This window comes from Echiichthys vipera, assembly GCF_963691815.1.
Source record: "Echiichthys vipera genome assembly, chromosome: 5".
Classification (NCBI taxonomy): Eukaryota; Metazoa; Chordata; class Actinopteri; order Perciformes; family Trachinidae; genus Echiichthys; species Echiichthys vipera.
Genome location: NC_139830.1, coordinates 3,802,928 through 3,815,971, shown reverse-complemented (window position 1 = coordinate 3,815,971; position 13,044 = coordinate 3,802,928). Strand labels below are relative to the sequence as shown.

At 45.2% G+C, this 13,044-nt stretch overlaps 1 protein-coding gene across 3 annotated transcripts in view; it reads right to left on the bottom strand.

Moving 5' to 3' along the window:
* The window catches only part of LOC310947057 (ubiquitin carboxyl-terminal hydrolase 2-like), a 60,801-nt gene that overhangs the window by 30,675 nt on the left and 17,082 nt on the right, over window positions 1-13,044 (bottom strand). For all 3 annotated transcript variants that reach the window (XM_083913695.1, XM_083913694.1, XM_083913696.1), the window contains exon 3: window positions 9,928-10,784. In XM_083913695.1, coding sequence (XP_083769821.1) covers window positions 9,928-10,713 — 786 coding nt within the window. In that variant the 5' untranslated portion in view covers window positions 10,714-10,784. The remainder of the gene's footprint in view (window positions 1-9,927; window positions 10,785-13,044) is intronic.

The window sequence follows — 13,044 nt, the reverse complement described above, 5'->3', positions numbered from 1 at the left end:
CTAGAATTAGATTCTGTGGTCCTCCAAAGGGGTCTTTAATGAGGTGCACCAGCAACAGTAAAGACACTGGTTTACCTGCATATATAAGAGGATAAGTGAGGATGGCTTCTGCAGTTATAGATTTAACCGGAGTTATGCAAGTAAAGGCGTTTTGTGAGCCTGAACGCTCAAAGGTCAACATCAAATACGCCTCAAAAGCACCAGACTATGAGTTAATGTACAGCATTTATGTTGAGGATGACTCTCATTTTAAACCAATAAGTAATTTGTAGTAGATGACTTTTCCATGTTAAGACTATTTGGGGTTTTCTCCGGGTTCTCCGGTTTCCTCCCACAGTCCAAAGACGTGCAGGTGTTCGGTTCATTGATGACTCAAAATCACCCGTAGGTGTGAATGGTTGTCTGTCTCTGTTCGTCTCTATGTGTCCTGTGATAGACTGGCGTCCTGTCCAGGGTGGACCCCGCCTCACGCCCGATGTCAGCTGGGATTGGCTCCATACCCCGCCCCCCCCCCCCCCCGCGACCCAACAGGGACAAGAGGTTCAAGATGGATGGATGGACGACAGTGTAACAGTTCATTGCAATATGTAGTGTGTTTACATACTGTACATGCGCCACATCACAACTGATGTTAAAAATCATGCAAATATTCAAATGAATGAAACCGACATAAAATCACCTTTTCACAGTTTGCCTAGTTGGAGGTCCAAAACTTTGGACTTCCCATGACGCTTGAACGCAGCATGAGCAGCGCAGGTGAAACAGAGCGAGGATTTTCGGACCGAATAAAATGATTTGTCAGACTTTTATCAGAAATATGAGAATTGAATATTGATGAGTTTCAACACCGGGTGGATTTCTTTTACGTTTTAGTGCCGTACGCTTATGAGGAGCAATTTAAGATTAGAAAGAAAGAGGTAAGAGGGCTGCACGGTGATGTAGTGGTTAGCACTGTCGCCTCACAGCGAGAAGGTTCCAGTTTCGCATCCCAGCCTGGGCCCTTCTGTGTGGAGTTTGCATGTTGTCCCCGTGTCTGCGTGGGTTTTCTCCGGGTTCTCCGGTTTCCTCCCACAGTCCAAAGACGTGCAGGTGTTCGGTTCATTGATGACTCTAAATCACCCGTAGGTGTGAATGGTTGTCTGTCTCTGTTCGTCTCTATGTGTCCTGTGATAGACTGGCGTCCTGTCCAGGGTGTACCCCGCCTCACGCCCAATGTCAGCTGGGATCGGCTCTAGCCCCCCGCGACCCCGACAGGGACAAGCGGTTGAAAATGAAAGAAAGAGGTAAGAGTTGCTTTAAGGCTGAGTATCCAAATGGTTTACTCAGAAATGAGTCATGAAGAAGCAACGACAGAGCGATAGCTGAAGAGACCATTAATCGAAAGAACAGACCTTGCTACAAAAAAAAAGATAGAACAGCTCATCTCTCCTTCTTTAAATACATTTTGTTGATCGCTAGCGCCCGAAAAACATACAGCATCCACAAACACATTGCATCAGTGTTTTTTAAGTCAGGTGACACACGGGAGTGAGCTATGAGCACTTTAGCAACATGCTGTTTACATCGAATGAGAGTTAGAGCATTTCGACATTTGGGAGAGTCCAAAATAGACTCGATGAGGTGTGGCGTGTTACAGGGCCGCTGACTACAAGCACCTGATGACTTGGTGAAGGTCTTGATAACAGAAGGTCTAAGTGTGGGCGGACTCTGTCCAAGAATGGGCGTTTTTGGAGGGTTTTTTATTACAAAAGAGAGAAATTTAGGAGCTAATTAATAAGAAAAGAAAACAGGACGTGCTGTGCCTCACCTCCCACTCACGGGCAGTCCAGCTCAGGGTCACCACAATACCAAAGAGGCAAAGCTGCTGCTATGTGTTCGTGAAAGCCAGCCCCTTTACTTTTAAACGATGAGCCGCTGACCGTGTCGATGCAGCACGCACGTCTGTACTTGTCTCGAGAGAAAGGATTGACGTGCACAGTGGGTTTAGGGAGCGGGGGATTTTAGCTGTGCGGCGTGAAAGGAGAGCAAAATGTCCCCGGGCTCATGCGGTGTGTACACAACAAATAGCCAAGGAGCACATTCCTTCACTGGGCTAAATATGTGTGTGTGTGCGCGCGTCTATGTGTGTGTGTATGTGGCTGAATGTCTAAATCCTTGAAGGTGGAAAACTACAACGTGAAGGGGCAAAGAGTCCATGTATGTGTGAAGCAGTGTGGTATAGAAAAATGGGACAAAGGCTGTCTCTGAGCAACGCTATCTAGGAGAAGTCAGAGTACAATCGTCAGGGGATAGCTGCTCTATTCCCTACGCTAAATTAGGCACCGGCAATCTCGTCACTCAAGGGTTTCAATTTAACCTACAACATGTTCCTTTTGAAGGGCACACGTGAACCCGTATTCTACATTCCTACAAGGTGCACAGCATCTGTTAAGTCGCTGTGAAATGCTGACGTTACGTCATTGGTAGTATGTGGGAGAGTTGAGGAGAGTATATGTGGGAGCTTTCCAGAACAGAATGAAGTCTTCTGTTCAGGAACCGTTCAGCTGGACATCAGATGCAGTCTGAAGTTGGCTGCAACATCATTACGCTGGCAAGATGAACAAGCTAGGTGCTGATCTGCTCATGATAAGAAAACGTGGGCTCAAGGCCTGGTCCACACGAACACGGGTAATTTCGCAACCGAACTTCCCGTCCACACCACCGGTGCGATAAAAAATATCTCTGACCACATGAAACCTCAAAAATCCACCTCAAACACTATCATGTGCATGCCGAAGCAGTAGGTGGTGATAGCGCTCCTAACAGGAAGGCCATTTCAGCCAATCACAAGGCTGGAAAAATTCATGACAATAAAATAAATACAACAATGTTGAACCGAGGCCGGGCCTAATTCTGGCCTTTTTTAACCATGTGTAATCATGTGTTTTTGTGCGTCTTGTCGACTGTTTTTGAATATTTTCATCGACCAAATCTGCAGTAAACACTCCACCTCCGCATCACACCAACGTGAACCTTTCACCGCCATTGTTTGAAATGTCCGCGCATGGTCCCTCCTTCTTTTTTCTATGTCCCAACAGGCGCACAGGAAATGACCTCAGAACCGCCGTAGGCCCTTGTGCTCGTACACATGTGCACGCTCGTGCTCGTACACGTGCAAACGTGCTTTACAAAAGCCCATCTCTCCCAAACGGGCAATGGCCGCCAAGCATACTGCTCCTAGGTGTGGTACGGTTGCACTCACACTGGTCAAACGAACTAGACTTTAGCCGTAAAACCTGCTTGGGCATGGTACGCATGGACAGTGTGAGTGCGCCCTAAGAGGCTTTAATTTGATTCGGGGTCAAGATGTCATTATTGATACTGGTACATCCATGAAATAGGTGCAGTATTCGTGGAATGTAAAAATAGCTGCACACTGACCCACAAACCCAATCAGGCAAACTCATAATAACAGCTTACAAATCTGGGCTACTAAAGTATTAACCAGTTATTTCAATGTACCAGACTGTGTGTTTTTGTTTTTTTGAATCAAACCGTAAGCTGTCTGAACAAGGTGGCGAACCTAAATATGCTGTTGACCCAACAGAAAGTCTAGACACAAAAGCCCGAGCAGAAAAACTTTGGGGGCAAAATCAGCCTGACTCAGGGGAAGCCGCCCTCGCCTGACTTGGTTGTTTGCTTTATTGGAGCCAAAGGGCAAAAGTGTGAGTGAAAGGTTGGCATTGGCCCTTTATTTAGAGGTAAAACAGAGGTGAACAAACCCGTAATGCTGCCGATAATACCTCAATGCACAGAAACACAGTACACAACTGGTGCAAAGTTTGGGTAATCCTCTTCCAAATGACAGTGTGTGAGTTCAGTTGTGACTCAGGTTGAGTTCGCTATATAAACATATATAACGTTGACTTTTGCTTTGACCCATCCATCCCCTACAACCCTTACCTGCCTTTGTAAACTGTCTAAGAGCTAACCTGCTAATACAAGACAACAGTTGGTTAACAAACTGCGCTGTATTTAAAACAAACTGTATTTAAAAAAGGTCAAAGACGTGCACGAGATGCTTGAAAGTGCTGCGCGAGGAACGGGTGACGAATAAAATAAATGCATTTATCAGGATTACAGAAGCACAACAACCTCTGTAAATCTAAATCTCACGTTTGGTAAAGCCGTATAAATGTTATTTCTTGTTCTGATTTGAATATCAAGCATGAGAATCAGGGAAAACAACAACAACAACAACAACAACAGTCATGTTAACCAGCTTGTCTTAATCATAAACACGATGACACAAAGATGAGCAGGGCCATGAGGCACCAGCAGCTGCCATCTCCGTGTTGTGTAAGCTTCTGAGAAACGATCTCAGGACTGGGTTTAACTTGATTTGACGACACAGTTTACTCTTTTTAAGGTTTAAACATTTCATATACAACAGCAGAGGCGAACCGGTGTTCATTTAAGTTGTTCTCCAGTGATTCTGCATCAACTGGGAACCTTGAAAAACGACTGCAGGAGCCAAAAGTGGTATAGCCTTTATTATTATTTGTCTATCCCGCGCACGCTTGTTTCGTAATTGGCATTTCCGTTAATTAACACCTGGGTTTCACAGTATTTCACCTGTTCAGTTTCAGCGTTGAGTGGGGTTGTGTATTTTATGTTGACCGTTTGGTTTTGTTGCTTTTCATTCATTTCCACTTCGTCTGATTTTGTTTTCATGTATAAAATTTTGGTTCAATAAACAATCAATAATTATCTTGGATTAATCATCAAACACAGAAATATTAGAACCTTTAAATGCTGGATTACTAAGATTTCACTTAATTGTCACTAATATTTAAAACAGTATATTTTGTTATATTGGAAAATTAAAGAGACAACTGGCTTTCTGATATCAATTATTTACTATTATTAAAATATATATTAAATCTAACTAGTCATTAATACGTTGTTGTGAATGATAAAAGTGATTAAAGGTAGTTGCAAGGGACGGTTGATTAATTGATTATTCAACTATTTTGACGATGGATTCATCTTTTAAGTCATTTTTAAAGTTAAATGATGAAAACGTTCTGGTTTCAGCTGCAACGGTGAATTTTCTGTAGTCTGTTGGTTGTTGGTTGTTGCTTGGGCATCGTTTGACATTCGCTGGAATCATACAGACAATTTCCTTTGATCATTTAATCAATAAATCAATAACATAATGATTGACGGTTGCAGCCCAAATGATGGATGCTGTGTTGGACGGCTGACCTAACAGGACATGATGAGAGGTCACTGTGGTCACAGGAGACGTCATCATCGGTTCATCAGTCATGAGATCAGTTATGACAGATGAACCTAAAAATGTGTCAGCCAACACGCACAGAATGGATGCGTCTGAATGCAATAATGGACTCACCCACTTTACTTTAACTTCCATTACTTTCGGTCGACTCGCACACCTTCACAGAGCTATACAGAAACCGTAGAGCTCATTCATCAACACGTTTACATCTTTATGTTCACTGTGTGCACAAGATTGCTGGATTAATACTGAATATAGTAACCACAATATTAATCCGTCAGATTTACTCCAGGTAGGGTATGAGTCCTTACCCCAAGTGAAGGAGTTCAAGTAGCTCGGGATCATGTTCACGAGTGAGGGGACGATGGAGCGTGAGTTTGGCCGGAGAATCGGAGCAGCGGGGGGCGGAGCTGCAGTCGCTCTACCGCACCGTTGTGACGAAGAGAGAGCTGAGGAAGGCAAAGCTCTGGATCTACCGCTCAGTCCTGGTTCCTACCCTCACCTGTGGTCATAAAAGCTGGGTCAGGACCCAAAGAACCAGGTCACGGGTACAAGCGGCTGAAATGTGTTTCCTCAGGAGGGGGGCTGGAGTCTCCCTTAGAGAGAGGGGGAGAAGTTCAGCATCCGTGAGGAACTCGGAGTAGAGCCGCTACTCCTTTGCGTTGAAAGGAGCCAGTTGAGGTGGTTCAGGATCATCTGGTAAGGATGAACCCTGGGCGCCTCCCTAGGGAGGTGTTCCAGGCACGTCCAGCTGGGAGGAGGCCTCGGGGAAGACCCAGGACCAGGTGGAGAGATTAGATCTCCACACTGGCCTGGGAACGCCTCAGGATCCCCCAGTTAGAGCTGGTTAATGTGGCCCGGGAAAGGGAAGTTTGGGGTCCCCTGCTAAAGCTGCTGCCCCTGAGACCCGACCCCGGATAAGAGGTTGAAGATGAGATGAGATGATAATTGCCTTTTAAGTGAATATCTATCAAAGAGTGAGTTAAAACAATAGAAAAAAAAGAACAAAAAGTCAACACACGTAGTGAACATGAACTTGACAGATGGTGGCTCTGAAAGAACAGGCTCACCTGCAGTTACACCTTACCACCACAGAGGCCGCTAGAAACAACGTATCTCAAATCTTACGGATTACAACTTTAAAGATAGATTTGTTGCTGCTCATGGGGGAATTGTTGGGTCAGAGTGTGGTTTGACCTTCTCTACATGTCAAGTGTCTTGGGATAACTTTTGTTATGATTTAGCACAGTAAATATAATTGAATTGAATTAAATTCATGAAATAAAATATATAATGACAATTTGTCCGTCACTGCTGGTGCCTGGTGATGATAAAAATGATTTTATCAGTCAATCAGTCAATCAACTCACTGTTAACGTTGTAAGATGAAACACATTCGTCCCCTTACGAATAAAAAAGATTAATAAATAATGAAATGCATATGGCCTTACTTGCAGCTTACAACGGCTAATGTTAGCCAACCTTAAACAGATATTCCTGCAGAAACGACCTCACCGTGTCATTTCACTTCTTCTTCTTTACTTGTGCTGCAGTTATGTACATTTACAAGAGTCTCATAACTGTCACTTGTGGTTGCTGTTTAACAAACATGTTGCAAAAGTCTACACTTTGCCATTGTGTAAACACATAGCACAATAACATGCTCGGCACCCTCACTGGTTTCTGCAGACTGTGCTCCTCAGTGCAGATGCCCTGCCCCCGGGGGGAAGAGGGTGATTAAATGTGCCTGGAGGTTAATCAACAGTACAAACAGCCCAGCTGGTGACCTCCAGTTAAAGCCCTCTACTTCTCAATCCGTGCATGATGGACGGGTGTTGATTATCTGACGGGTTAAATAAGAATAAAAATCAAGTTTAAACTTGCCAACTCCACTTTAGAAACCTGCATCACCTACACTGATACTGATGCATGAACATTAGCTCATGGTGCGTGGTTAATATCAAACATCTCGTTGTGTTTCACAGTTATGACCTGCATACTACATTATAAAAGTGCTATTTATTTTAATTATTTAATCCAGTGTTCCCCAAATAGACTGATGGTTGATCTTCACCTTTGACTAGAAGAGCCCAGGACTTGATAACGTGCACGTAAGGTCACGCTAGTCACTGAATGGAGACTTGTATGAGCTAAACAAGGAGCACCTGACTGGTGAGGAAATGTACGGCTGCCTGAGTTTATTTGTACCACATGACAACAGGCAGCCCGCCACAACACCAGTTAGTTAAAGGGTAATTCCAGTGCAAAATCATCCCATGGTCTTTTTACATTCATCAAATAAGCCATCAAGACAGTTTTTTTTTTGTGTAACAACCATTAATCCAGGAGAGTTGCTAACAGCCGGACGTGGCTAACAGTGGTTAGCTCGGGACAGCACGGTGAAGGCATTCAAAGGTCTTTTTTAACCACTAATACTGCTGAAAATAACAGCAAACCTCTGCAGCAGCATGAGAAGAGTCCCTACACACAAAACAAAGCACCAATGGGCTCCTTCCTTTGGGATTGACTTTGGTAATCCACTGTAATGGACTTTACTATGAGAGGAGCTGGTACAGGGGCCAGTAGGTAAGTCTTTAAAACACTCTTTTAATAAACTCTGGCTTCACTAACTACGCTGTTGCTGCTTTGTTTTGTGTGTAGGGACTCTTCTCATGCTGCTGCAGAGGTTTGCTGTTATTTTCAGCAGTATAAGTGGTTAAAAAAGACCTTTGAATGCCTTCACCGTACTGCCCCGAGCTAATCACTGTTAGCCACGTCCAGCTGTTAGCAGGTCTCCTGGATTTCTCCGTTAATAGTTGTTACACGAAAAAATCTCTAGGTGGCTTATTTGATGTATGTAAGTGCCGAAAAAGACCATGGGATGATTTTGCGCCAGAATTGCACTTCATTATTGTTAAAGCTTTATCTTCCATTTGGGGTTAATGCAGTGTTTTCAGGTGGCCGTTTGTTTGTAAAACCACACAGGTGATTTTAATTAGTTTGGCTGATTAATCAACTTCTCAACTCTTGTGTGGGTGTGTACGCAAACTCCGATTAGTGCCCAGTGACATCACATGATTCCCAGTGTAGCGCCGCCCACTTTCTAATCAGCTGAGAATAAGGGAGCACTCACACTGTGCGTCCGTCCCGTGCCCCGTGCTTTAGGGTCATTGTCCCCCCCTCCAGGCCCGTTTGTACTCACACTACCTGGGCCTCGGAGAATGCTTCTTGCTGCCTATACGTCGTCACGCCGTAACACGTCACACGCATTGATGACGTCATGGCGATGCGTGGCTTTGTTTCCAAATCTTTCCGTAGACCTCTGAGTTTTTGTGCGTCTTGTCGACTGTTTTTGAATCTTTTCATCGACCAAATCTGCAGTAAACACTCCACCTCCGCATCACACCAACGTGAACCTTTCACCGCCATTGTTGTTGTTGTTGCCGTGGATGGCCCGCTGTCCGCAGTTATGCGCGGAACGGGTGCACTCACACTGCTTAAACGTACTAGGCTTTAGCTGAAAAAACGGTTTGGGCCCGGGACAGAAGGACAGTGTGAGTGCGCACTAAGTTTAGAACATTTGGCTTTGGTCGAAATAATGAAAGAAAGGTGCTGAACTGATTGTTTTGAGTGGCTGCAGATTTCTCGATTGACAGATTAGTTGTGTTTTTCTATGAAATCTTTCAATCATCTTTAAATGTATGTAATGTATTTGTATTACCAAAAGTCCCAAACCAAAAGATATCCAGTTTACAGTTATATAAAACAGAGAATTTCTCACAAAGCACGCAACAAAAAACAAGCATATATTTGGTATTTTTGCCTGAAAAATGACTCAAAAGATGAACTGATTATACAGATATTTGCTGATTACTTCTCTTCTGCTCCACTAATCAAATTTTGCACTATCTCTCCAGTATTATTATTGTGTCATTCATGCGGTTTTATGCTGTTACACCACAAGTCTGAAAATTAGGTTTCGAGAGAGGTTAACTCAAGATCGTGACCCTGATTCTCTTTTCCACTCTACATCCTTCCATCCACCCACTCTCTCCGCCCTCCTCCACTCATGTAAGCGGTTATCAAGACTAATCCTGTGGAGGAGGAGGGGGGGGAAGTGGGTCATTGTGCTTTCTGACCTGCATAGAGGAAGCTCGGGTCATTAATACTGAGCTCAGAGATGAGGCGAGTGGCCTGCAGGACCTTCTGAGAGGAGTACGCTAGCTAATTGCTGGGTGAGAAGACGGGGTCAGGTGTCCATGCTCATCATTCACACAACCATTAAAACCACTTACGTACACTTAAATAATTATTATGTATTCACTTGTTATGTTGTGTAAAAATAAGACATCTTGTACCTGAACAGTCGAGGAACAAGAGAGTGAAACATGTCTGGTATATTACTGTGAGTCTGGACCTCAGACGCATTGGTATTAATTTGAACAATAGTGCCCCCATTTGGTAAAAGCCGGTACTCTCAGAAGCCACAAAGCATTGTGGGGCCTCACCATGATGTGTGTGAAACCAGTGTGCCTCCGTTCAGCCTTACTCAGCCTCCAGATATTGACCCCCTCTGGAGCAGTGCACCCCCAATTAAAGCAGTGAACTTCAAGCCAGTGTGTGCAAGACCAGAGACGTTCTCTTACCGTGGTGTCCTTGGCAGGAGAGTCGGACAGCCTGTTACTGCTCGGCTCCCATGATGAAGAGCTGAATGCTCTGCTGCTGCTGCTGCTGAAGGCCTCCTGTGTGGAGCTCCGCGAGAGGGCCTCCTGAGTAGAGCTCCGCGATAGGCCTGAGTAGCTCGGACGGGAGCTAGTGCTGTACAAGTTGGCCGCATCGGTGGCCCGATTGCGGTAGCTCCGCAGGGCACTGGTGGAAGACGACGGGCTGGAGGAAGAGGAGGAGGCATCACTGAGGCCCAGAGAGGCCAGGTCCCTGCTCAAGTCACTCTGGGATACAGATCTCCGTCGGTTGAGCGAGATGCTGGAGGCCACCGGTGAGGAGGAGAGGTAGCTGGACTGGGCCGAGGAAGAAGAGTAGGAACTGTAGCCGGTGTAGGCCGACCCCCCGCTCAGCCCCGACCCTCCGTAGCTCTTCACGGGGGTTCTGCTGAGGCTCTCGCTGCGGCGGCTGCTGATGCTGCTTCCGAGGATGTCGGTGCGCGGGATGGTTCGACCCCGGTCGCGGTCGGGGTCAGAGGAGGTGCTGTAGTTGCGGCTGCGGGCGGCGGAGCTGCTCAGATAGCTGGAGGAGTAACCTGAGGAAGAGGTGGAGGAGGTGGGGGACTTGTAGGAGGACAGCCTGTCCCGCTCGCTGTAGGAGCTGAGGCCCGGGGTCAGGGAGGAGCTGTAGGAGGTGTAGTGGCTGGAGTAGGAAGGGCTGGTGTAGGAGGAGCCAGCGTAGCGCTTGGCGGTGGAGGAGACGCGGGACATGCTGCTGCTGCTGCTGCTGCTGCTGCTTTCTCAGCCACAGGGAGGGGAGAGCCTCTGGAAGACTGCATCGACTGCAGCCACAGCAAAGAGACACGAGTATTAGTTCATCAGCAACAATCAGATCAATACTAACACTACAGCAACATTTGTCCCTGCTTCACGAGGCATTCGTCTGGTTTTAAAGGCACAGACTGGGAATCACTGACGACGACACTGTGAAACACATTTCCACACACTGATACTCACGCCCTGTTACTAATTGAAATGATTATATCAGCACTTTTAACCCATTTACTACACATCACATTACTGAGACCTGTTTTCTAAGCACTCTGTAGTGTTTCAGCCGTTAGCTTCAGTGCTCTACACCATCAAAATCAACTTACAACTTCTCTAATTCAGACATCCATCACAGTGAACGGCCAGTGTTGTCAGCGTTTGTGTTATTTCTGTGTGGTACACGATGCAGCAGTGAGTGCGAATTGATCTGAAATTTCTTCACTGCAGTAAAGATAATGGATTTTTTTTTTTTTAGCCTTTAAAGCCTCAATTTGTAAAATCTGACCATTTCACCGGCAAGCTAATGTTGCTCCCAGCCTCACACAGATGTTGATGGCCCTACCACAAAAGCTTTCTGTCCCACGTGTAACAAATCCATTAAAGTTCAATTAAAGTTGTTTTTTCATCACCGAGCCAAGAGCGGGAGAAATCCACAGCTACACCAGGAATGAGACTTGCATCCTGAAATAGCTCTTGTGAACACTGTGTCTCGTAACTATGTTGGTAAAACTACAAAGTGAAGTGAGAGAGGAATTTGGTGCAAGGACGTGAATTGTCTTGTTGCATGTCACTGTAATGTGTTTTTGGTTATTGAAACTACACTAACTGACCTGTCTCAAGGGGGAATTATTGATTTAAAAAAAAAAAAAAACATTGCCACAACCTAAAGGCGTGAACGAGGACTTTGATATGAAAGTATTTTCTATCCTCCAGAGCCATAGCAGACATTATATAATGGTTTTCACAGCCAGAGAAATATTCCCCATACCACTTAAATCCACCTTAACATGTCACATTAGGGGCGTAACCATACATTCATCTGAATCTATGATCAATGATCTAATATCCCCGATGCAAAGTGAAAGTATCGATAAATATAATCAACTTTAGCATGCGCCTTTATTTTGAAATTCCCACTTTAATCTTCTTGTTTAAAAGAAAAGTATTATGTGCATTTTATTTAAATCTCCAGGAGAGCTCAGTTATAAAATGGGTGAGCTGAACTTTAACAAATCCAAATTGTATCGTGCAAAGATTACGTTATAGCAGCAAACATAGTATCATTGTCCAAAGAATGTCTGTGTGTTTGTCATAAACTGTATAAAAATGGACGTAGACTGCGTCGAGGTTCGTTCTCTCATCTTGATCCAATCGTTCTCGCCTCCCTTTGACTCCACCTAATTTCCTCTGACCAAAAAAGGGCATGTATATGACGTTGGGGGGAGGGGCGTACGTCCATTTTGCTGACGTTTACCTCCGAGGAGAAGTGAGGACCAGAGGCTAGATATCACACAAGAGGCCACGCCCCTAATTATTCATAAACTTTAACCTCCAATAAAATAAAAACTAGCCTGGTACAAAGAAACTCACTCCCTTCAGTGTTGTCATGGAGATATGACCTAAACATACAGACTAGAATGTTCTTTTGTCCTTAAACAGGTTTAATGATGCTGTGTAAACGGCCTGTTTAACATGGGGGTCAATGAGAAACTGCTCTGTTATGAAACCTGCCCCTAGTGGACACTCTGCAGTAGCACAACTGCAGTTTTGGGCACTTCAGTTTTATTATGTTGGGGGCTTGGGTGTTTATCCAGCTACATAACCCCCGCCCCCCTCTCTTATGGTATATCCGTAGGCTTTCACAGTGCACGGCTGGTTACATGGGCCCACATCACGCAACTGTGAGGAACATGACACACAATCCGGTAGAGGCTGATCTGAAGTGACACAATTAGCACTAGCTAGCATGCTTGCTGATACACTATTCAGGAGTGATCTGATGCTCAAAGAAGGCGCAGCATTTTCTACTGAGTTGGAAAACCATCCGGGACCCCCCCTCTGCTCCTGCCGACTTCAACCACCCCATTCTGAAATCAAGGGGATAAATATAAATGTGGAAGAGAAACTCTGCTGACTACTTTTGACATCTCAAATTGCAAATCCCCCTCTCTTTCAGGGCGCCGGCCTCTCGGTGTAGTGTGTGTCTCCCTCGGCTATAACAGTCCTGCGTGGTGTTGGAGGTGAAGCCGGGCAGCGAGCACAGTGTGTTCC